Source organism: Hippocampus bargibanti, linkage group LG10 (assembly GCF_051943395.1).
Source record: "Hippocampus bargibanti isolate YZ-2025 linkage group LG10, ASM5194339v1, whole genome shotgun sequence".
NCBI lineage: Eukaryota > Metazoa > Chordata > Actinopteri > Syngnathiformes > Syngnathidae > Hippocampus > Hippocampus bargibanti.
The window spans coordinates 19,450,407-19,472,393 of NC_142743.1; the positions used below are offsets into that span (position 1 = coordinate 19,450,407).

The window sequence follows — 21,987 nt, forward strand, 5'->3', positions numbered from 1 at the left end:
TTCTACTTACCTGGTTCACTCAACCTATTTGTAACCTGGTAAGTTCATAACTTTAGGTTGTTTTTCTCAGTGAAATAAATATAAATGCAACTAATCCGCTCCATCCCACTAAAAAAAGCATGTTGTTAAAAATACATATCATTCATAAATAGAAAAAATTGAATACACACGATTTCAAAGACATAAAACACAACAGGATACATTTTTTTCTTTGCTCATTTATTTTGGACTTCAACTCAGGAGGGGAAATGTGGGCGGAGCACTGTGACACTGGTCTTGTGACAGGAGTGAATGTCAGATAAGTTGTTTGTTATGTGACTCTCTCCATGCCTCACGCTCCACTTTTGACAGCCAGGCGGGAATCCGTTGCTGAAACCAAAGGCCACACCAGTGTGGCCTTTGGTGCAAAATAAAACAATAAACCATTGACACTTATTTGATTATAGTCAACAACATTTTAAATAAGAGTTTGATGTCTCTTTTAGCAGCTTCTAGATAACATACGACTAAAATAAAATACATATTGGCTAAGTGCTTAACGTTGGATAACTTAAGATGCATCTTTTTTTTGTTACATATGAAACAAGACAGCCATAAACCTCTATGACCTTTACAGGCAATGTAAAGAGGGATTTGACATGGTTAACTCTCTGTGACATTCAGTTAGACTTGGATGGCGTACTTTTTGTGCTCAAGGGCCACACTTGATTTTTAACTCCTTCACTGCCATTCACAAATTTATTCGGGAATTGAAAATATGACGTAGAGCAGGGGTGTCAAAGTCATTTTTTTGCCACGGGCCACATTGTCGTTATGGTTTCCTCTCGAGGGACGTTATGAATTTGGGGAAGCCATTAGAATGTTTAATCCCCTCCACATATTACATATAGAGCGCACAACAAATTAATGAAAACCTAGTTTTCAAATCTGAAGTCAAGAATAATGACTGATATTGTGGTTTACATCCAAAAATATGACATTTTGGTGAGGATTTTAGCCAGCATCATGTAATTTCACAAATTTGATTTGCCTTTGCGGGCCGAAAAAATGATGTGGCGGGCCTGATTTGGCCCCTGTGCCTTGACTTTGACACCTGTGAAGTAGAGTGTCATTCCTGAATTTTTTTCAAGGTTTCTTTTTTCTTGTTTGGGTGCCGATAAAGCGCAGGTCATGGCCTCTGGCAATGTTTTCCCTTCCACAAGGGGGCAGCATTTCCCTTTTTTCAGTGTTAGCGCTTTATTCCCGCTTCAGATGTTGCTAAAGCACTATATAAACCAATATCTATATATTGCATTGTATTTTAGACAGCTGCCCTCATTTCAAGCTCATATAACTCCAGACCCATATAATTTAGGAATTAACTTTTTTTTCTGATAAAAGAAGAAAGTCTAAGGTTTCATACGCTGCATTGAAATTTATGTTGTCTTAAAACTCAATATTCTATGGGTCCTGGAATTCGAGTGACAATGACAAAAACCCTGGCGTCAGGAATCGTCACCAACTCAAAAACAAGACTTCCTGAATATTCAGTGCGAGTCTTAAAATGTAAAATATAGCTATATGCAGTGGAGTCTTTGTAAAATACGCTCAGTAGAAGTCATTTGAAGCAATTTTACAAATTATGGACACAACTTGTCCGTTTGTCCTTTAACCTTTACTTCACTCCCCAGAAAGGAAATACTGCCCTTCACATTGCCTCACTGGCTGGGCAAAAGGAGGTGGTCCACCTTCTGATGAAAAGAGGAGCTGATGTGAACTCACAGTCTCAGGTGAGAAGTTTTGAGCACAAAATAAAAGCAAACCACGCAGTTTTTGACCTGTGGCTTTCGACTCTATCCACACAGAATGGCTTCACGCCGCTCTATATGGCCGCACAGGAGAATCATTTGGAGGTTGTAAGATATTTGCTTGAAAATGATGGAAACCAGAGTATAGCAACAGAGGTAACTGAAGAGAAATGAATAAATATGCGTGGGGTATTTTTTGAGATGTTGGTCCGGTACAATCATGAAAAAAAAGTCACTTTTTTTGGTTTGTTTTTGCATTTCCAGGATGGCTTCACCCCACTTGCCATCGCACTCCAGCAGGGTCATAACGCAGTGGTGTCCCTCCTTCTGGAGCACGACACTAAAGGCAAAGTGCGCCTGCCCGCCTTGCACATCGCGGCCCGAAAGGACGACACTAAGTCAGCCGCACTGCTGCTCCAAAACGACCACAATGCTGATGTTCAATCCAAGGTGAGCGGATGCAGTGCTGGATTTTGGGCACAATGTCAAAGACTGTGGAGGGCAGAGACCACATACTTTCTGGAAATTTACAGCGACATAACGTTGGGTGCTGATTAATGTGGAGTGCCACCAATTTGTCGGGCGCTTTTGAAAGAACAAATGTACTCAAATTATCTTTATTTTATTTTTTTTATTGGTGATAAGTAGTGACCATCATATGTGCAACCATGCCATTTTTTTATCAATAAGACTGGTCTTTTTCTTACATTTATTTATTTGCTCAATTATTTGTTTGGTTGTTCATTTTATTTATTTATTTATTTATTTGTCTGACTATTTATTTATTTATTTATTTATTTATTTAAATCAGAGATTCAACTATTCTAGATGATATTTTTTTATTCTGATTCTGTCTCTGTGATCTTTTTTTTTGTGGCGCATTAGTTTTCTATAATAATACTAATCATACATTCACATTAAATTAGTACGTAATGTAGTAATATAATTTGTAATATTTACAAATTCAGGGTTCTTTTTCAGGACAGGGAGAATTATTTTTTTCTGATATGTTATAAGCTTATAAGAATCCTGATATGCTCCAAAAAAAAACAAAGCTGTCATGCAAATAAAATAAAAAATATAATAAAATCTGCTCCTTATGAGCATAGTCAAACAAAGTGTAAAACAGACACAAAAGTTCTGATTTGCATAGTTATCTTCGATTGTTTACATTTTTTTTTCAACTGATCACTTCATAAGCATCCTGGAAGTCACATTTTCACAACACTGGTGAGCTATTGTAGAGCAGGCCAACATACATGGTCCAGTATCATGGAAAATGAAAAAGAAAGGAAGGCAAATGACATCTTTGTCAAGTTACAATATCAATGTGGATGCTGTGTATGAATGTATTTATTTATTTATTTATTTTTAAGATCTCTGATCCAAGATAACGGGTCAGATGATGAGGAAACTGTTCCTCAGCATCAGTCAAAATCAATAGAGGAAACCTGTTGATTCCATGTTCATGGATCTTTTCCAAAATGCATTACCAACGGCTTCCGTGTCTTTTCCTCCGTGCAACCTTGTTGACTTACTGTTGTTTGTTATGTGGTGGTGAAAACCCTTTCCTTACAAACCCAACACCCTATCCTCCCATTTTTCTCTGCCTACTAACCAGATGATGGTCAATAGAACCACCGAGGTACAACTACCGACACATCGCCGTTCTCTACAATTCATTTTTGTCACCTTTGACCATCTCTTTGAGCTTTGTTGTTTTTAGCTTCCCTCTCCTTTTCAGGACTTTGTTTTCCATGCATGCTAACAAGCTGTTTTGAAATAATCTGACTGCATGGAAGAGATAATCCAGCATGGCTCACACTCGTCTCTTTTTACAGAAAATATTTTTGCCACACAAGATTTTGTCTTAGATCACCTTAGATCATGTGTATAATAAAATCTTGTTCGATTTTTATTACTCATCGGTATTAATCAAAAACAGCTCACGTGTTATTCTTATTCCAACGCTGCTCTTTTTCACCTGCAGCATGTTTACACCTAAAAGCTCGATGATATTTGATGTGTTTTTCAATTTTTACGTTAACTCTGTTTCTTAATCAAATTGCACCATGTCTATCAGAATGGGAAGGTAAGGAGTGAACACACCTACGACTGAACTATACTGTAGATGTGTTTGTAGTTTAGCGCTCACACCGATCAGTGTCCATTTGTCTGTCGGCAGATTCATAAGTAGATGCTTTCTGCAGTTTACCGTTGCGTTGACAAGCTTTGACTTCCTCACCAACATAGTAATGAAAACGTTGCATGTGTTAACATGGGCATGCATATTTTTTTAATGCTTCTTTTTATGTCAAGTTCTTTATGTGTGTGTGTGTTTTTATAAAGCATGCCGCCTGATGGTAATGCAAGTCGAATGGAATGAGATTTCTGTTTTTTTTTCCAAGCATTCTCCTGTTTTCACCTGCTGTTTCCACCATTACTCCTTCTTGTCTTCTCCTATCGCCCTCCCCTCCCCCCCGAACCCCTTTTGTCTCAAACAGAGTGGTTTCACCCCTCTGCACATCGCCGCTCACTATGGCAACGTGAATGTCTCCACCCTGTTGCTGAACAGAGGAGCCGCTGTGGACTTCACAGCCAGGGTAGCCGCCCTATTCCACGTTCTGTAATCACATCAAGACACTCGGTTGCGTGTGCAGTTCCTCAGCAGCTTCGGGAATTATAGTTCCACTGAAAATGAAAGCACTGGTATTTTTTTAAATGCTGTTGAAATATAATGTATAATGTATAGTATAGTATAATGTATAATATAGTACTATACTATAGTATAGTATAATGAATGTCATGTTTTCATCTAGAGGGCAGGTGTCAAAGTCAAGGCCACAATCTGGCAGGCCACATCATTTTATTCGGCCCGCGAAATCAAATCAAACGTGAATTTCCATGATACTTGCTAAAGTCTGAACCACAATTTCAAATTGTCCCAAATAAACCACAAAAACTGTCATTATTTTTGACTGGTTATTCCTAAATTTGTTGTGGGTTCTATATGTATCATGTGGAGGGGATTAAACATTCGATTGGCTCTTCTCCGAGAAGAAACCGTCACTGCAATGTGGCCCGCGGCAAAAATTTAGTTTGACACCGTTGATCTACAGTATAGTAGCAAAAGTTGAACTGTAAAAACAACAAACTTTGAATGAGAAAATATTGGTGTCATAATAGCTCTGATTGCATGCTGCGAGTGAAAACAGAAAATTCACCGTCGCTGCTTAAAGTTGATCTTTTTTTATATACTTTTTGATCAAATAGAAAAATGATAGGATGCTTAGGTTGTTGTGTGCATAAACACTACAAACACACAAATATATTATATTAACCCATTCACTGCCATTCACAAATTCATTCAGGAATTGAAAATATGATGTAGAGCGCCTTTCCCAAATTAGTTCTGTTTTTTTTTTCTTGCTTGGGTGCCAATAAAGCGCGAGCCAGACCTCTGGCAATGTTTTTCCCTGCCACAAGGGTTGCAGCATTTCCCTTTTTTTCATGTTAGCGCTTTGTTCCAGCTTCAGCTGTTGTTAAAGCGCTATATTAATATTAACCAGTATGTATTTTTTGCATTGTATACATTTCAAGTTCATATAACTCCACACACATATGATTTAGGAAATACCTTTTTTTCTGAGCGTTTCAGGTTTCTTACACTGGATTGCATGTTTATCTAGTCTGAAAAGTCAGTATTCTGTGTGTCCTGGAATTCGAGTGACAATGACAAAAACTCTGGCACTGGAGTGGACAAATTTTGCACATGTCTGGCAGTGAATGAGTTAATAATACTAACACAGACACCTAATTTTCTATCTTTTTTTATTGTATTCCATTTCCTCATTCACCCCACGTGATCGACTTCAGACGTGATCGACATCATGGGCACTTCTGGTCCACCGCTATGTTTTCTCTGCTCCTTTTTTGCACTTTTTTTGCACTTTTTGTCCATTTCCTGTAATTGTCAAAGGTCTACTGTTGATTGATGCTTACTTTTGGAGAGATCCATCCATTATTTGTACAATGCAATATTCTAAAGCCAATATCTGTCCCAAAATTACTGTAATCTTGTCATAACATTGATCTTGTCCCTCCCGTTGTGTTCTCATCTGTCCTGTTAGAATGGAATAACACCTCTGCATGTGGCCTCAAAGAGAGGCAACACCAACATGGTGCTCCTGCTGTTGGACCGAGGCGCTCAGATCGATGCTAAAACCAGGGTGAGTCCGTACATTCGCTTTTTGCAAAACAGTTAACATAGCAGCTGTCGGGCCCTTCTTCCATCGTACTATGAACCAGCTCAACATTTTATATTTCACAGAAAAAAAATCCCACGGTTCTCCAACAAACCAAAAATTTACTGAAGATGAAATTTCACTTTGCAGTACTGAAGAAAAATGATCTTGTCTTAGTTTAGTGGGAAAGCTGGGCTCATTTAGTTGAATTCTGTGGTATGAATGGCAAGGGGTATCAAAGATACACAGGTCAATGTCTTCTTTGCGTCCCATTACCTGCATTGCAAAAATACAGATAGGTCTTTTCTGGTTTGGAAAAAAAAGACGTCATCCTAACTGCATTTGATCCTGCTAGGATGGCCTGACGCCTTTGCACTGCGCAGCCAGGAGTGGACACGACCCAGCAGTGGAGCTGCTACTAGAAAAAGGCGCACCTATTTTAGCCAGAACCAAGGTAACACACCACTAAGTCAAATCTCTCATTACGTCATGTCTGTTGAGCGCGTTTCTTCATCATCCACAGAATGGATTGTCCCCACTACACATGTCAGCCCAGGGCGACCATGTGGAATGTGTGAAGCTGCTGGTGCAGGACAAGGCTCCGGTTGATGATGTCACACTGGATTACCTCACAGCGCTACACGTCGCGGCTCACTGCGGCCACTACAGGGTCACCAAGCTGTTGCTGGATAAGAAGGCCAATCCCAATGCCAGAGCGCTAGTACGCATACATATTGGGCATAACGTGACAGTGTGTCATAGGAGTTTGAAAAATATCTTTGTCTCTCGCTACTAGAATGGATTCACCCCCCTACACATTGCTTGTAAAAAGAATCGTGTGAAAGTGATGGAGTTGTTGGTGAAATATGGAGCATCCATCCAGGCCATTACTGAGGTGGGATGCTAAGAAATATATTTTTTTGTCAAATAATTGATGCTAAATAACCACAATATTTTTTTCTTTTATTTATTTTTTAGTCTGGCTTGACTCCCATCCATGTCGCTGCCTTCATGGGCCACCTCAACATTGTTCTACTTCTCCTGCAGAATGGAGCCTCCCCTGATGTCCGCAACATTGTAAGTTTATCACAGACGCTCCCCAATTTACGAATGAGATGCGTTACGAACGGTCGTTCATAAGGTGAATTTGTTCGCAAGTTGCTTCAGTGCTATATTTTGTATGGAATGTATGTTTAAGGCTTATATAAGTATGTTTAAGGCTCGTATAAGTAACCAGTAGTTATCGTAAGTAACTGCCTTTGTACTAAAAAAGAAACATTTAATAAAATAAATGCGCTATAAAAATATGTACATGTACAACTGAAGAGAATACTACATATGTTCCAACAAAAATGTTCGTATGTACCGTTGTTTGTAACGCGAACGTTTGTAAGTATGGGAGTGTCTGTATATCGGAGTGATTGAAAAGTAACAACCTATATTTGAGGATATTTTTCTGTTTTATTTTGGGGGAGGGGTTGTTTTTTAATACAATACTGGGTTAACCCTCATCCTTAATTCTACACCTTTCCACGACAAAAATGATTTTTGTGCCAAGCATAATGACGTTCTGTCTTTGGTCAAAAGCGTGGCGAGACAGCTCTACACATGGCAGCCCGAGCAGGTCAGATGGAGGTGGTGCGTTGTTTGCTGAGAAACGGAGCGCTGGTCGATGCCATGGCCAGAGTGAGTCAGCACTGACCATATTTCTGCTTCCATCTCATAAGAAACAGACAGTTCTTGTTGTGGACCTCTTTCGCTTGTCTGGTGTTATGTTGAGCGATCAACTCACACCCAATTTCTTCTTCCGATCACAGGAGGATCAGACTCCACTTCACATTGCATCCCGATTAGGAAAAACCGACATTGTCCAGCTGCTGTTACAGCACATGGCCCACCCGGACGCTGCTACCATCAATGGTTACACTCCGCTTCACATTTCAGCGAGGGAGGGCCAGGTTGAGACAGCCGCCGTGCTCCTGGAGGCCGGAGCCTCACACTCCATGGCCACCAAGGTGAGTTAAGGAATGAGTTTTGTCAAACAAATTGACTGATATCTAAATATATATATCTTGTATATTTTTTCCTTTCTTGTTTTTCACTACCGCAGAAAGGATTTACTCCATTACACGTCGCCGCTAAATACGGAAGCCTTGAAGTGGCAAAATTACTACTACAACGCAAAGCTCTCCCTGATGATGCAGGCAAGGTGAGATGGATGTGTGTCTCTTTTTTGTTCTTGTTTTATTTTTGGTGTTTCATAAAACAAAACTAAATCCATGACTAACCTGGAAGTGGAAAAGCATGCTCATTATGGTGACTTATAGTCTAAAATAATAGAACTGTCATTATTTTATTAAATAATGTATTATATATGAACTATAGTGCCTATGCACAGATACTAATAATTCATTTTGATGACCTTATTCAGCAGCATGATAATATACTATATAAATATGGTTCTATAGTCTTCATCATCAATAAGCCTCACTAGATAAATGAAGGATACCAAAGTTATTTATACGGCACCATACACCAAACAATTTACTTGAAAACAACATACCATCATTAAAAACTGCAGAAGACAAAGCCAAAAACAATTAAGAAAATATATATATACAATTAAGTCATTTGTGAAAGCATTTTTAAATTAGATTACCGTATTTTCCGGCGTATAAGGCACACCCAGAAGCCTTGCATTTTCCTCAAAAGATGACTGTGCGCCTCATATGCAGGTGCGGCTTATATGTGAAGTAATATTGAGCCACAACAGACCTCGCAACTACAGCAGCAGACTCCATTTGCTCCTGTAGAAGAAGTATTGTGTACCCCCAGCCTCTACTGTAGTGCCTTATACTGTGGTGTGCCTTATATTTAAAAAACTTTTATATGTCTATTATATTTGGAAAGGTGTGCCTTATACTCAGGTGCTGCCTTATATGTGGAAAAAGTTTGAAAATACTCCATTCATTGGGTGTACGATTTATACTCCGGTGTGCCATATGTACGGGAAAATATGGTACAGAAGATTATAATGGATTATATTAAATTTTATTCGATTATATATATGTACCTGATACAATTGGTCAGTGTGTTTGTCCAAGGAAATGCATAAAGAATTGTTTCATGTTCCCAAAATGCTGACTCATGCAGAATGGATTAACGCCGCTACATGTAGCAGCTCATTATGACAACCAAGAGGTGGCGCTGCTGCTTCTGGACAAAGGAGCCTCACCTCACGTGACTGCAAAGGTGAGGCCTTTGCTATCAAGCCAAAGAAAGTGTCACCGTAGTTATGTATGACCCAACCATATTAGTGACAATTAGCCACACATTTTAAATGCAAGAGGGTTCCGCTTTACTCATGATGACGAATTTGTGCTGTTCCTTGTTCACTTTTCTTTGTCCAGAATGGCTACACCCCCCTTCACATTGCAGCCAAAAAGAACCAGAGGAACATTGCGCAAGCACTGCTGGAGTATGGTGCAGAAACCAATGTCATGACCAAGCAGGGAGTCAGTCCTCTTCACCTGGCCGCACAAGAGGGTCATGCTGAGATGGCCAGCTTGCTACTCGGCAAAGGAGCTCACACCAACACAGCCACCAAGGTCCAATAAATAATAATAATAATAATAATAATAATAATAATACTATATTTCATTTATAAGCCCCTTTCAAAACTCTCAAGGGCACTTTACAGTCATTGGATACATTTTTTTCCTGTGGGTGAGCAGCGGCAGCCACATGCGCCAGCGTTCACTCAACCTGGAATAACTCAAATATATAAAATATATATGGATTTTGTACCGATGCTCAGAGAGCCAAGATGCAATATTTGTCTACTTATTGAAATGAATTTACAACCGCTGGCTTAAAATAATAAAATAAAATAGGAACCACCATTTTAAAATGTTTACATTTGTGGGAAAAAAAAACTGATTTCATACATGCCACAAAATTAAAATCATTTGAAATGACAACTGTTTGGCTTTAAGGAGCACAAAAACAAAAGAAAATTAAAAATTATATAATAGTCTCTGATGCCGTGGTATTACAATTGCCACAACCCTTGAACAATCTGGCTCCAACTTTCTCATATTGCTCTTTCCAAATCAGATTTGTAGGTCGGAGTCATCCCTGACATGTAGCCCCTTCTCGTCAAATGAGCCAGTCATTGACATTTTATGTTGATCCACAGTGTCTATGTGTTACAGAGTGGACTGACTCCGCTGCATCTTACTGCACAAGAAGACAGGATCAGTGCTGCAGAAGTATTAGCCAAACATGATGCCAACTTGGACCAGCAAACAAAGGTATGCGTAAAAACACATTTTAGCATGTATATTTTTAAATAAAATTATAGTATTTCACTATTGGGATAATTTTTACAAAAGTGGTAACACTTCTGAAGAGTTAGAAAGAAAACTTTCACAAATGTAACAAACACTTAATAGAATTTCTGCTACCTACTGGCCACAAGGCCATACTGCATTTTTAAAGACACTGTTATTATTATGAACTCATTCACTGTCAGACACGTGCAAAAATGTGGCCACTCCAGTGTCAGGGTTTTTGTCATTGTCACTTGAATTCCAGGACCCACAGAATATTGACTTTTAGGACTACATAAATATTCAATACAGCGTTAGAAACTTTTAGACTCTCTTCTTTCATCAGAAAAAAAGAGTTACTCCTAAATTATATGGGGCTGGAGTTATATGAGCTTGAAATGAGGGTGGCTTTCTAAACTACAATGCAATACATACATATTTGTTTATATAGCGTTTAAACAACAGCTGAAGCTGGAACAAAGTGCTAAAATGGAAAAAGGGAAATGGTTCACCTCGTGGAAAAGAAGAAACATTGCCAGAGGCCATGGACAGAGCTTTATTGGCACCCAAGCCTGAAAAAACAAAACCTGAACAGATTCGGGAATGGCGCTCTACGTCATATTTTCAATTCCCGAATATATTCATGAATGGCAGTGAATAAGTTAAATTTCGATATATAAGTATGTTTATATAGAATTTTCTGCACTGATTTCGAATTTGCCCTCTTTCCCACTAATCCTTAACACCAAATACATATCTAGTGCTGGGCCTTACAAATCCAAAATCTACATTCTCACAACATCCCTACCCCCCTCCCCAAAAAAAATACACTATATTCATTCACTCATTAATATTGCATTTTAAAAGAGAAAAAGCAACATCTAATATTTTTGATTGGTTATTTTGTTTACAAAAATAAATATCAACAGCACATGCAAATTGACCAATAGTATGCATTTGTGAAAATACGTCGGTTGTATCAAATTTGACAGATAAGATTTTGTCCCAGGGGCAGCAAAATGATTCTTTTTCACAGATATCATCCCTTGCATGTTTCTAAACGTTTTCATAAAGCACAAATTATTCATTGATCAACAATTGAATCCCAGAAAATATATATTTTTTTCTTCTTAAAAAACAGTGACAATCGAACTTAATTTAAACCAACAGTAACTCATTAAATCTGCATCGCTTTGTTTTTCCTCCACAGCTTGGCTATACACCTCTAATAGTAGCATGTCACTACGGAAACGCCAAGATGGTCAACTTCCTGTTACAGCAAGGTGCGAGTGTCAATGCCAAAACCAAGGTAAGATCGAAATAGCTCCACCAGAGTGCTGATATTTTCATTTAAGCGTGAGTTTTACTGACACCTGTGTTCAATTTGTCCTGTAGAATGGATACACACCTCTACACCAGGCAGCGCAACAAGGAAACACCCACATAATAAATATTTTACTGCAGCATGGGGCCAAACCAAGTGCGACTACAGTGGTAAGAAGAACAAAAAAATGAGCTAAAAAATCTTGGCAAACAGGTTGTGGCAAATAAAATTAACACACTATATTTCCTCTACTTAGAACGGAAACACTGCTCTATCCATCGCCAGGCGTCTGGGTTACATCTCGGTGGTTGACACATTGAAAGTGGTCACTGAGGAAGTCATCACTACCACAACAGTAATATTATTTTAAATGTCTCATTCCAGCCATGTTGAGATGCTTTCACAATTGTTTTCTGTCTGCCAGACGATCACAGAGAAACACAAACTCAACGTCCCAGAAACCATGACGGAAATCCTTGATGTGTCTGATGAAGAAGGTGACAATTTTTTTTATCTTTATTCTTCTATGAAAATATTGACTGAAGGTTACATATTGTGGGTTATGTAGTGTTCAAAGCATTATGTTTTATAGCTCTCGGGCTTGAAGATGATCCTTACTCTGAGCTGGAAGGTACCACAGCATTTTGTCGGTCCACCTGGTGTAGGCATGATACTAATTTGATGTGCACCGCTACCATTGTGTTGAAAATGTCTGGGTTTTACTACAGGATGGATGTGTCATTTTGTGTTGTTTATTATAACTGGATAGAAAAACATTGTGAAAGACGATGACACTCTCTCAGACTTTAATATTTCAAAAACGAAAAACAAACCGTCAAGCTAAAAACACTGTATGTAAACAAACCAATTTGTTTACATCCACGCTTATTTGTTTTTGGTCCTCCCAGAGGCCAGTCTATTCTCTCACCATGATTTTTCTTTTACAAAAATCAAGGTCTCCACTTTGGTGTCACACAACAAATAGAATAAAATATGTCTAATAAGGTTCGCAGTTACCTTTGGAAAAGTTTGAGATGGAAGACTTGCGGGTTAAATACTTGTGCAACACAATTAATCATACAGGAGCACTTCGAAACGCAAAAATCTCCACTTTAGCTATGCCATGCCAACAGAAAAACTACAACAAAATACTTCCTATCATGTAACATTTCACATTCAGTGACCCAAAAGTGGGTAAGCTTGTGAAAGACTTAATAAAAAAGAAACTAACCTTTTATAATTAGCAGTCCTTACCTTGGACTGACAGTATTTTAGTGCTTTGACTGAAGAAGTGCAAAACCTAATTTTTCAATTGAAGTCAGGTGACCAACCCTTCAAACAAGTCACCTTGGATGAATTTATAATGCTTGCTTACCACGCAAAACGTTTCTCTTGTGCAGGCGAGGACACTATGACAGGCGATGGAGGCGAGTACCTGAGAGCAGAGGACCTACGTGAGCTTGGCGATGACTCTCTACAAGGGCACTACTTGGAAAGCTTCAGCTACATGAGCCATAACCTGGACAGGTCCCTAATACAGATCCATTTACAGAATATGCACACACACACACACACACACACACACACACACACACACACACACACACACACACACACACACACACACACACACACACACACACACACGCACACACATCTTGTTTCAACGTTTTTTTGTGACATCCGGGTAACTCCAGATAAGGAGTGAGGACCACCGTTTCTGATAAATTTAGAGAAGAACTAGTGTTATATTTAAAAACTAGATGTCCCCCTAACGGCATTTCCCACTTACTCACCCATACATAATATGCACACGCCTGCATAACGGCTTTTTCAAACTGCCTATCACCTCTTCTACAGTATTGGCAAACCCTGGGTTATAAGCCTTAAAATGGTGAATGATGAGTGTGTCACATTTGCTTCAGGCCTCATCAACAAAGCTTCCATCAGAGCGACGGTATTCTCATTGAGGACATGATTACCAGCCATCAAGTGAGGACATATTGAAAAAGAAAAGAAGATACTGGCATGTTTTGTTAATTGGAGACAAAGACAAATATTGTTTTGTTCGTCTATAGGTGTCAGCGCTGTCAAGGGAGCAAGACAAGGACTCGTTCCGCCTGAGCTGGGGAGCTGAGCACCTTGATAATGTGATGTTGTCCTCCAGTTTGCTGCACTCTGGGTATGACGTCACATAAGTGCATGCAGACGAGTGATGTGTCGTTTGCGAACGAGTCGGTTCTTAGAGTTGGATCTCTGAAGTGAACGAAGGGTGGCATTTGGGAGCCAAAAGAGCACGATGTTTTTAGTGAACCGAGCCAAAAGAACTGGCTCTCTGAAAAGAGCCAGAATTCCAATCACTAATACAGACACACACACACACATATACACACACACACATATACACACACACACATATACATACATACACATGTACACGTTTTCCAGTTTTCTGGGGACCATTTTTCGGATCAATACTTACGGGGACTACCCGTTCCAAATGACTTACAGTTAAAAAAAACAGGCATGCACACGGTGGCTTTGTCAGCTTATACACACCTTCAAATATAAGACTTTATGAAGTCATGTTTGTACTGTGTCTTTTGGGGACTTCAGAAAAAACAATTTTACGTGCGTCGGAATACATTTAAATGTATTTAAAAACTTCTCAGGCACCATCAGAGCAGATCCTGTAACATTTTTATGTTTTCTTTTTGGGGACCTGTTTTTTTTTGTCCCCATATGCCAAATGGTCCCCAGGACCTAACTGTTTAAACAGGTGTCCCACCACCATACAGAAATGAGAGCACGCACACGCACACGCACACACACACACACACACACACACACACACACACACACACACACACACACACACACACACACACACACACACACACACACACACACACACACACACACACACACACACACACAGTTCCTGGTTTATTGGGCTGCTTCAATGATGCTGCTTCCACACACTTTTTTTTATCATTGTACCTTTACAGTGAGTCACTTTTTTTGTACTTTGTATTTTATTTCTATCACTTTAAATTCACTCGTCAATTATTTTTTTTCCTTTTTTTAATTTTATTGTGGTTTCTCCACACTCACTCGTCTTTTGTGATCTGTGATCGCGTGTGTTGTTGTATTCTGCTTTTTAGCCGTTCGTCTCCTTGCCTAGACCATGACAATAGCAGGTGATTCTCTTTTGTTTTGCCTTTGCTGTCTGACTCCTCCCGTCTTTGTCCTTTTCCTCATATGCTCTTAGATTTGCCCTCGAATAAAAGTCAAAAAATTCATCTATCACCATTTTCCTTCATGCATGGTTTGCTAATGCACAGTATTCTTGCACATCTTGCTAACTCCCCATTTCCCAAATGTGTTCCCCAGATTGGTCAATTCCAGGTCATCGTCATAATCTGATACACAGTCTATACAATATACAAAGGCTGAATTCTAAATTCGGATACTTAAGATCCGTATTGATGCTTTCAGAGATGTATATACAATATTTTATGTATTTAGTTGTCCATTGTTTGATTTGCTTCATTGTACTGGGAGATTTCACCTTATTTCTATGGAGTCATAATCATAGCAAGAAGAATAGGGCTATGTCACATGGTAAACAACGTATATTTTTAATTGTTCATATTATTTATGAGGGCAAGTGTGAAGAGAAAAATAGGGAAGCATCTGGGCCGTTCGTATCAGCAAAGTGCAGTTAATGGCTAATTGGAGTGATCTCTGAGCTGTTGCAGCACATTGGAAATCTTAAAAGCAAAGAAAATTGTTAAAGTAGACACGAGTAAGAACTATTGTGCTTAGTCTGTTCTCTGTCTTTTCTGTAACGCCGTAGAATATCAAAATATTATGGGATTGATTGGGTATTAACGAAAGAAAATGGGAAAAAAAATATGTTATGTATGAAAATACATTTTGACTTGAATTAAATATACAATAGAAAAATAGATTTTAGTCAAATAATGTTTTTTTAATTTGCAATTTAAAAATGTCATGCTCCAATTGATGTATTTTTGTTTATTTCAATCAGTTTTGTATACTTTGGCCCCCTTCTCAGACACAACTGGCCCCCTTTTTAAATTTCCCAGATGCATCCCTGGAAATACACACAAAGAAATATTCGACATACATTATCTTCTTGAATTATTGCAGGCGTGGAGACAAGTATGACCGCTTGCCTTAAGGTTTTCAATTGCTAATGTATTTTTATTCCCGAAAGGATCTTGCTATTTGCCTGCCTTGCTTGCAAAATAACCAATTTCTATGGAATGAAACTTGAAAATTGCCTTGAAGCAACTGTGACCATTGTGTCGTGTTTATATCAGCGCTGAATGATTATTGGAATCCCTTTCCCCATCTTTCCTTTTCTGCATGTTGTTACATAATCGACTAAATTATTCTGCAGTATACAAGCGTTGATGTTAATTGTGGCGCGCCACCTCTACTTTTAGCTTTCTGGTCAGTTTCATGGTAGACGCAAGAGGCGGTGCCATGCGAGGATGCCGCCATAATGGCCTAAGAATCATCGTGCCGCCAAGGAAGTGTTCTGCGCCTACGAGGGTGACATGCAGGCTGGTGAAAAGACACCGTCTTGCTTCCATGCCTCCGATGGTCGAAGGTGAGGGGCTGGCTGGTCGTGTCATTGAAGTGGGACCTACCGGAGCCCAGTTCCTGGGGTAAGTGTGTGTTAGTGTCGGAGTCCGCCAAGGTATGTGTGTTAGAGTGAGTGGTTTTACGCCGGGGTGTTCTCTTCATACTGTCTTCTTCACTCCTTCCTGTGCTGCACATGGATCAGTAAGCTTCACCTTCCCACAGCTCCGCCCCCTCTGAATGAGGGCGAGAGCCTGGTCAGTCGCATCCTGCAACTGGGTCCTCCGGGAACCAAGTTCCTCGGGTAGGAGGGGCCCACCATGTACAACCCATGATCCAGTATTCATCCAAGATTATGTTTTGTTTCATTTTTTTTATGTTGTTTTGTCTTTTTTTGTTATTGCTAAAGGTATAATTTGTCTGGATGAGCTATTGATTCATATTGCGCTCCAAATGACTTCAGGCATGGTATCCAAGTTATTCAGTTGAAAGGCGGGCTTGTGTATTCAGCTACCTTCCTTTTGCTGACAAGTAAAGAATATTCATTAAATTGCGACATTTTAATCTGCATGTCATTCATCATTTGCTTATTCGGTTGACAATAGTTCAAGGGAAAAAAACTATTGGAAAAGGTGATTGTTTTTAAGCGAACTCAAATATGAAAAAAAATTCAAATGTAGGCTCCAATGACAAATGGAAAAACAGGCCACTGGTTTGAATTTCGTGTGAATATTTAATTAATCCTTCTTATATAACCCAGAAATCTGGTAATGAACATCAGTAAAAGTATGATAGATAGCTTGTTTACCATCAGTCAGAATAACGATACCGATCCATCAGCCGCATTACAACATGAACACTTATGATTCATGTCTCCCAACCTTGATTGACTCAAGGTAGGCATTTGACATTTTTTTTAATATCACGGCATACCCCAAGCAAAAAAATAAAATGGATGAATACTGAAATATTGTGTGAAATGTGTGTAATCTGGGCCAGTTTCATTAAATACAAAGGCCATCTATCTCATAATGCAAGAGTATTTCATTGCCCCACCTGACACTACATTGGATTTGATTGGTTTAGCCTTTATGAGTCTCGCAGTGGAGAAATTTACATTTCACAGCATCAAAGTAATGAAAGTAAAAGTAAAGGAAAGGAAGAAGTAGAAAAACAAAATACTATAAGACCACTCTCGAGGCGCCATCTTGAAGTGAAAATAAATAAATAACAAATAATGTGACACAACACAAAAGACACAGACAGTCATTCAATCTTAAGCAGTTTTCTACACCCTCTTGGATGAAGCAGTTATAGATGAAAGTGGAGAGGATCAAAGTGTCCGTTTCACCAGTGGATCAGGAACGTCATGGTGAAATGTGCACGTCTGCTACAAGCTAAACGTTGAAAGCAAACACAAAGCTGTAGCATCCATTGATGAAAAGCGACTCACATCTCCTCTACCACGTAAATCCGCTTCAATTCCAAGCTGCGACAGTTCCACATACACATCGGCGCTCTGCGCTGACGCTGACATCGACATCATAGATTGATGATCAAGCACCTCTGATTTTTCAAGAAACTCGAGTGTGCCATGACATGCTTTTTCGGAATGCAACAAAATGTGTGACTCGGAATTAGGAAGACATCAGAATAGATTTTAGGAATTCTGGCTGATATTCACATGTAGGATGACAAACAGAAAATGATAAAAAAAATACTGTTATTTTTTCCCATTGATTTGTTTTTCAACTGCCACTGAAAAGGGAAAGAACGAATGAGATATCAAATGACATGTTTCTTCTTCAGACTGAAATTATGCCTTTATAGAGGTTTAAAATGTGCTGTTTTTATTCCAGTTTTATTGTTGAGTTCTCGCCGTGAATTTCCTGCACATACACTGATTTTTTTTATGGTTTTGCAATGTGTTCATAGAGAGAGACATATTTTCCTTGTTTTTTTTTTACCAATGAATGTGCTGTTGCATGGCTTCCACTTAATATTCAAATACCTTTTCTTTTAAAGTCGATTCACAATATTACACACCTATTACTACTACTACTACTACTAATAATAATAATAATAATTCTTATTCGATAATTTGCTTTCTCCCGTTAGTCCTGTGATTGTGGAGATCCCGCATTTTGCCGCTCTGAGGGGCACTGAGAGGGAGTTGGTCATCTTGAGGAGTGAAACGGGAGAAAATTGGAGGGAGCACCACTGCGATTTCACTGAAGAGGAGCTTAACCAGATACTGAATGGAATGGATGAAAGTAAGCGATCAAAGCGGTTGAAACACTGTGTTGTTTGTGTCATTTTAATTCAGTTTTTGGAGATTCTTCTTCACTAAAATCCCCCTAAAAAGACATGCTACATTTTAGATCAACATCATATAGTTTGGGGGTTGGTCTTTGCTCAATGTTCCATCTGTTTTTTTGGATTGGATTGGCTGTACCTTTATTCGTCTCACAGTGGAGAAATGTACATTTCACAGCAGCAACTTTATGAAAGGAATAGGAAAGGAAAGAAAGAAGTAGAAAAAAAATACAGGAGCTGCTGGAAAGGCAGCCACTCTCGGGGCGCCATCTTGAAGTAAAAAAAAATCGAGAAAAAATACTAAATAACAAATAATATGACAACACAAAGACACAGAGAGTTTGACAGCTTTTGATTTTAGTCCTACTTTGTTGAATGTAAAATGTCAACGCTATTGGTCATAAAACATAAAAGACTTACCGTTGCTCATGTTGAATATTTCTGGATTTCATAGAACTGGATTCTCCTGAGGAGCTTGAGAAGAAAAGAATCTGCCGTATCATCACACGAGACTTTCCACAGTATTTTGCTGTGGTGTCTAGAATAAAGCAGGACAGCCATCTGATCGGTCCAGAGGGTGGCGTCCTCAGTAGCACTCTTGTTCCACAAGTACAGGCTGTCTTCCCTGAGGGAGCCCTCACCAAAAAGATCCGAGTTGGGCTACAGGTCTGTCGCATACTTGAGCAGCTCATTGGTTAAATGCATACAACATTTTCTGACAAAATTTGATGGTACACTATATGTCTCAGGCTCAACCCATCGAAGTTGACGTGGTGAGAAAAATCCTTGGCAACAAGGCCACATTCAGTCCAATCGTCACACTGGAACCAAGAAGAAGGAAGTTCCACAAACCAATCACCATGACAATCCCGATTCCAAAGAGCTCAAATAATGAAGTCGTCGGATCGGTGTACAGCGGGGAAACACCAACCCTACGTTTGCTTTGTAGTATTACGGGTAAGACTCAAACAACAAAATCTGTAGTAGGTCCGGTGATCAAGTGGTTAGTGCATAGACCTCGCAGTGCAGGGTTCAATCCTGTGTGGAGTTTGCATGTTCTCCCCGTACTTGCGTGTACTCGAGTTTCCTCCCACATTCCAATAACGTGTATGGCAGCCTGATTCAACACTTTAAATCAAGCTCATTTATTTGCCGTGTGTCACATTGTAGTTAGTGGCCGTTATGAATTTAGGGAATCCATTAAAATGTTTAATCCCCTCCACATATTACATATAGAGCGCACAACAAATGAATGAATAAGTAGTTTTTAAATTTTAAGTCAACAATAATGACTGTTATTCTGGTTTACATGAGACAATTTGAAGTTTTGTTTCGGACTTCAGCAAGCTTCATGTAATTTTACAAGTTTGATTTTCTTTGGTGGGCCGAATAAAATCATGTGGGGGGCGCCGACTTCCCAAAGAGAGCTGGGATAAACCCCAGCATGTCTCATGACCCTTGTGAAGAGAAACAGACTACAAAATGATCGGATTGAACAAAACCTGTTTCTGTTTCAGGTGGGACAACACCGGCTCAATGGGAAGACATCACTGGCTCTACGCCTCTTACCTTTGTTAATCAGTGTGTTTCCTTCACAACCAATGTGTCAGCAAGGTAAAGTCCATGCGACTTTTCTCGTGATGAACATTCCACCCTTGTGTAACTGGAATGACGTTGACTCTATGCCATCTATCGTATCTAATTTTAGATTCTGGCTGATCGACTGCCGACAAGTTCAGGATTCTGTTAATTTTGGCTCTCAGTTGTACAGAGAGATTATTTGTGTTCCATACATGGCCAAGTTTGTCATCTTTGCCAAGACCTTGGACCCCATTGAAGCTCGACTACGCTGTTTCTGCATGACTGATGACAAAATGGATAAGACGCTGGAGCAGCAAGAGAACTTCACGGAAGTTGCACGAAGCCGAGATGTTGAGGTGCGGTGTGACTGAATAGGAGGAGTTCAATCTAGTCGAGGGAATCATTTTAAGTGTGATGAAGGAAAAAATGCTCTCCAGACAAAATGAAAATAAGCAAATAGAATGTCATGCATGTGAACTGCACATTTTTGAACTGAAATATTTGAGAAAAATATGCTTTGGAAGTGGCACTTGACCCATTCCTTAAAAATACAAACAGATCGTGATTTTCATGGATCGCTTCAGGGGTTAAACAATTTTGCACAGCAGAGGGAATGTCATTGAGATGTGCTCAGTAAAATTCAGATTTAATGGCACAAAACTAAAACGAAATGCAAATGAACACAATCTATGAACCAGTGAATCATGCAACTTTTTTTGTTTTCTCACAAAGAATCACACTTTTTTCCACTTGCAGAGGAGCTACTTTAAGAGTTAATATGTCCCTTCTTTTTTCAGTTTTTTACAGCTTTGGTCAAGTATACTTCCTGTCCTGAAGCTTCTCTACAATATAATATAATCTAATTGATGTCACATTGAAAGAGATTTGCTTATAATGCTTTGTTACATGGTGATAATAGCCTAACACTACAGTTCATGTCATTTATAGCAATGATGGTGAAGGTGAAAAAGTAGCTGATTTTTTTGTGGGGGGGGGGTACTTTTTAAATAATAATTATTATTGTTATGTTAACAAAGGTCCTGGAAGGGAAACCCATATTTGCTGACTGTTTTGGAAACCTGGTGCCGCTAACCAAGAGTGGGCAGCATCATGTCTTCAGCTTCTTTGCCTTCAAAGAGAACCGACTAGCCCTTTTCATTAAAGTATGTCAGAACATCGAAGTTTAAGATGTCTACCAGTTCATTCGGCGAGTGATTTGTGTTTTTAAATCAATACGCAGATTAGGGACACAGCACAGGAGCCATGTGGTCGGCTTTCCTTCACGAAAGAACCACGCACATACCGCAGTCTGAACCATAATGCAATCTGCAACCTTAACATAACCCTCCCAACATATTCCAAGGTCAGTGTAAAATCACATTTAAATCATAGTCTATTTGAAACATGTCATTGTGAAACATTTTTGTTTCCTTGTTTCTCATAGGAGTCTGATTCGGAGCAAGATATGGATGATGAGGTAACCAAAACCTTCATTATGCACGCTCACAACAATAAATAAAACGTTTGTTGATAATTATGCTTTATTCATGTTCTCATGCAGAGTGAGAAGAGTGACAAGAAATGTAAGTGAACATTTTACAGTTTTAAGAAATGTGTGAATATTTCCGGTGGTCAGCATCTTTGTTGTTAGCATTTGAATCTTATTGTAATCTGTTACATAATCTGAAATTACTCTATTCTACATTCTATTGAATATGAATTGTCACTCTCTAATGAAAAGCACGTGCAGTGGTACCTTGAAATACAAGTGACGTGGCTAATCATTATGA

The 21,987-nt window shown here is 39.1% G+C and overlaps 1 protein-coding gene across 8 annotated transcripts in view; it reads left to right on the forward strand.

Moving 5' to 3' along the window:
• The window catches only part of ank2a (ankyrin 2a, neuronal), an 83,390-nt gene that overhangs the window by 24,043 nt on the left and 37,360 nt on the right, over positions 1 to 21,987 (forward strand). For 3 of the 8 annotated variants that reach the window (XM_089007171.1, XM_089007176.1, XM_089007170.1), the window contains exons 4-38: positions 1,671 to 1,769; positions 1,845 to 1,943; positions 2,052 to 2,237; positions 3,409 to 3,432; positions 4,292 to 4,390; positions 5,918 to 6,016; positions 6,387 to 6,485; positions 6,555 to 6,752; positions 6,828 to 6,926; positions 7,010 to 7,108; positions 7,619 to 7,717; positions 7,849 to 8,046; positions 8,142 to 8,240; positions 9,185 to 9,283; positions 9,442 to 9,639; positions 10,246 to 10,344; positions 11,573 to 11,671; positions 11,758 to 11,856; positions 11,943 to 12,041; positions 12,111 to 12,183; positions 13,087 to 13,213; positions 13,612 to 13,678; positions 13,765 to 13,868; positions 14,851 to 14,886; positions 16,162 to 16,386; positions 16,506 to 16,604; positions 18,419 to 18,573; positions 19,071 to 19,282; positions 19,366 to 19,573; positions 20,134 to 20,230; positions 20,325 to 20,553; positions 21,235 to 21,360; positions 21,438 to 21,560; positions 21,642 to 21,674; positions 21,759 to 21,780. In XM_089007171.1, coding sequence (XP_088863297.1) covers positions 1,671 to 1,769; positions 1,845 to 1,943; positions 2,052 to 2,237; positions 3,409 to 3,432; positions 4,292 to 4,390; positions 5,918 to 6,016; positions 6,387 to 6,485; positions 6,555 to 6,752; positions 6,828 to 6,926; positions 7,010 to 7,108; positions 7,619 to 7,717; positions 7,849 to 8,046; positions 8,142 to 8,240; positions 9,185 to 9,283; positions 9,442 to 9,639; positions 10,246 to 10,344; positions 11,573 to 11,671; positions 11,758 to 11,856; positions 11,943 to 12,041; positions 12,111 to 12,183; positions 13,087 to 13,213; positions 13,612 to 13,678; positions 13,765 to 13,868; positions 14,851 to 14,886; positions 16,162 to 16,386; positions 16,506 to 16,604; positions 18,419 to 18,573; positions 19,071 to 19,282; positions 19,366 to 19,573; positions 20,134 to 20,230; positions 20,325 to 20,553; positions 21,235 to 21,360; positions 21,438 to 21,560; positions 21,642 to 21,674; positions 21,759 to 21,780 — 4,126 coding nt within the window. The remainder of the gene's footprint in view (positions 1 to 1,670; positions 1,770 to 1,844; positions 1,944 to 2,051; positions 2,238 to 3,408; positions 3,433 to 4,291; positions 4,391 to 5,917; positions 6,017 to 6,386; positions 6,486 to 6,554; positions 6,753 to 6,827; positions 6,927 to 7,009; positions 7,109 to 7,618; positions 7,718 to 7,848; positions 8,047 to 8,141; positions 8,241 to 9,184; positions 9,284 to 9,441; positions 9,640 to 10,245; positions 10,345 to 11,572; positions 11,672 to 11,757; positions 11,857 to 11,942; positions 12,042 to 12,110; positions 12,184 to 13,086; positions 13,214 to 13,611; positions 13,679 to 13,764; positions 13,869 to 14,850; positions 14,887 to 16,161; positions 16,387 to 16,505; positions 16,605 to 18,418; positions 18,574 to 19,070; positions 19,283 to 19,365; positions 19,574 to 20,133; positions 20,231 to 20,324; positions 20,554 to 21,234; positions 21,361 to 21,437; positions 21,561 to 21,641; positions 21,675 to 21,758; positions 21,781 to 21,987) is intronic. The other 5 variants (XM_089007173.1, XM_089007174.1, XM_089007172.1 and 2 more) reach the window with 5 other exon arrangements.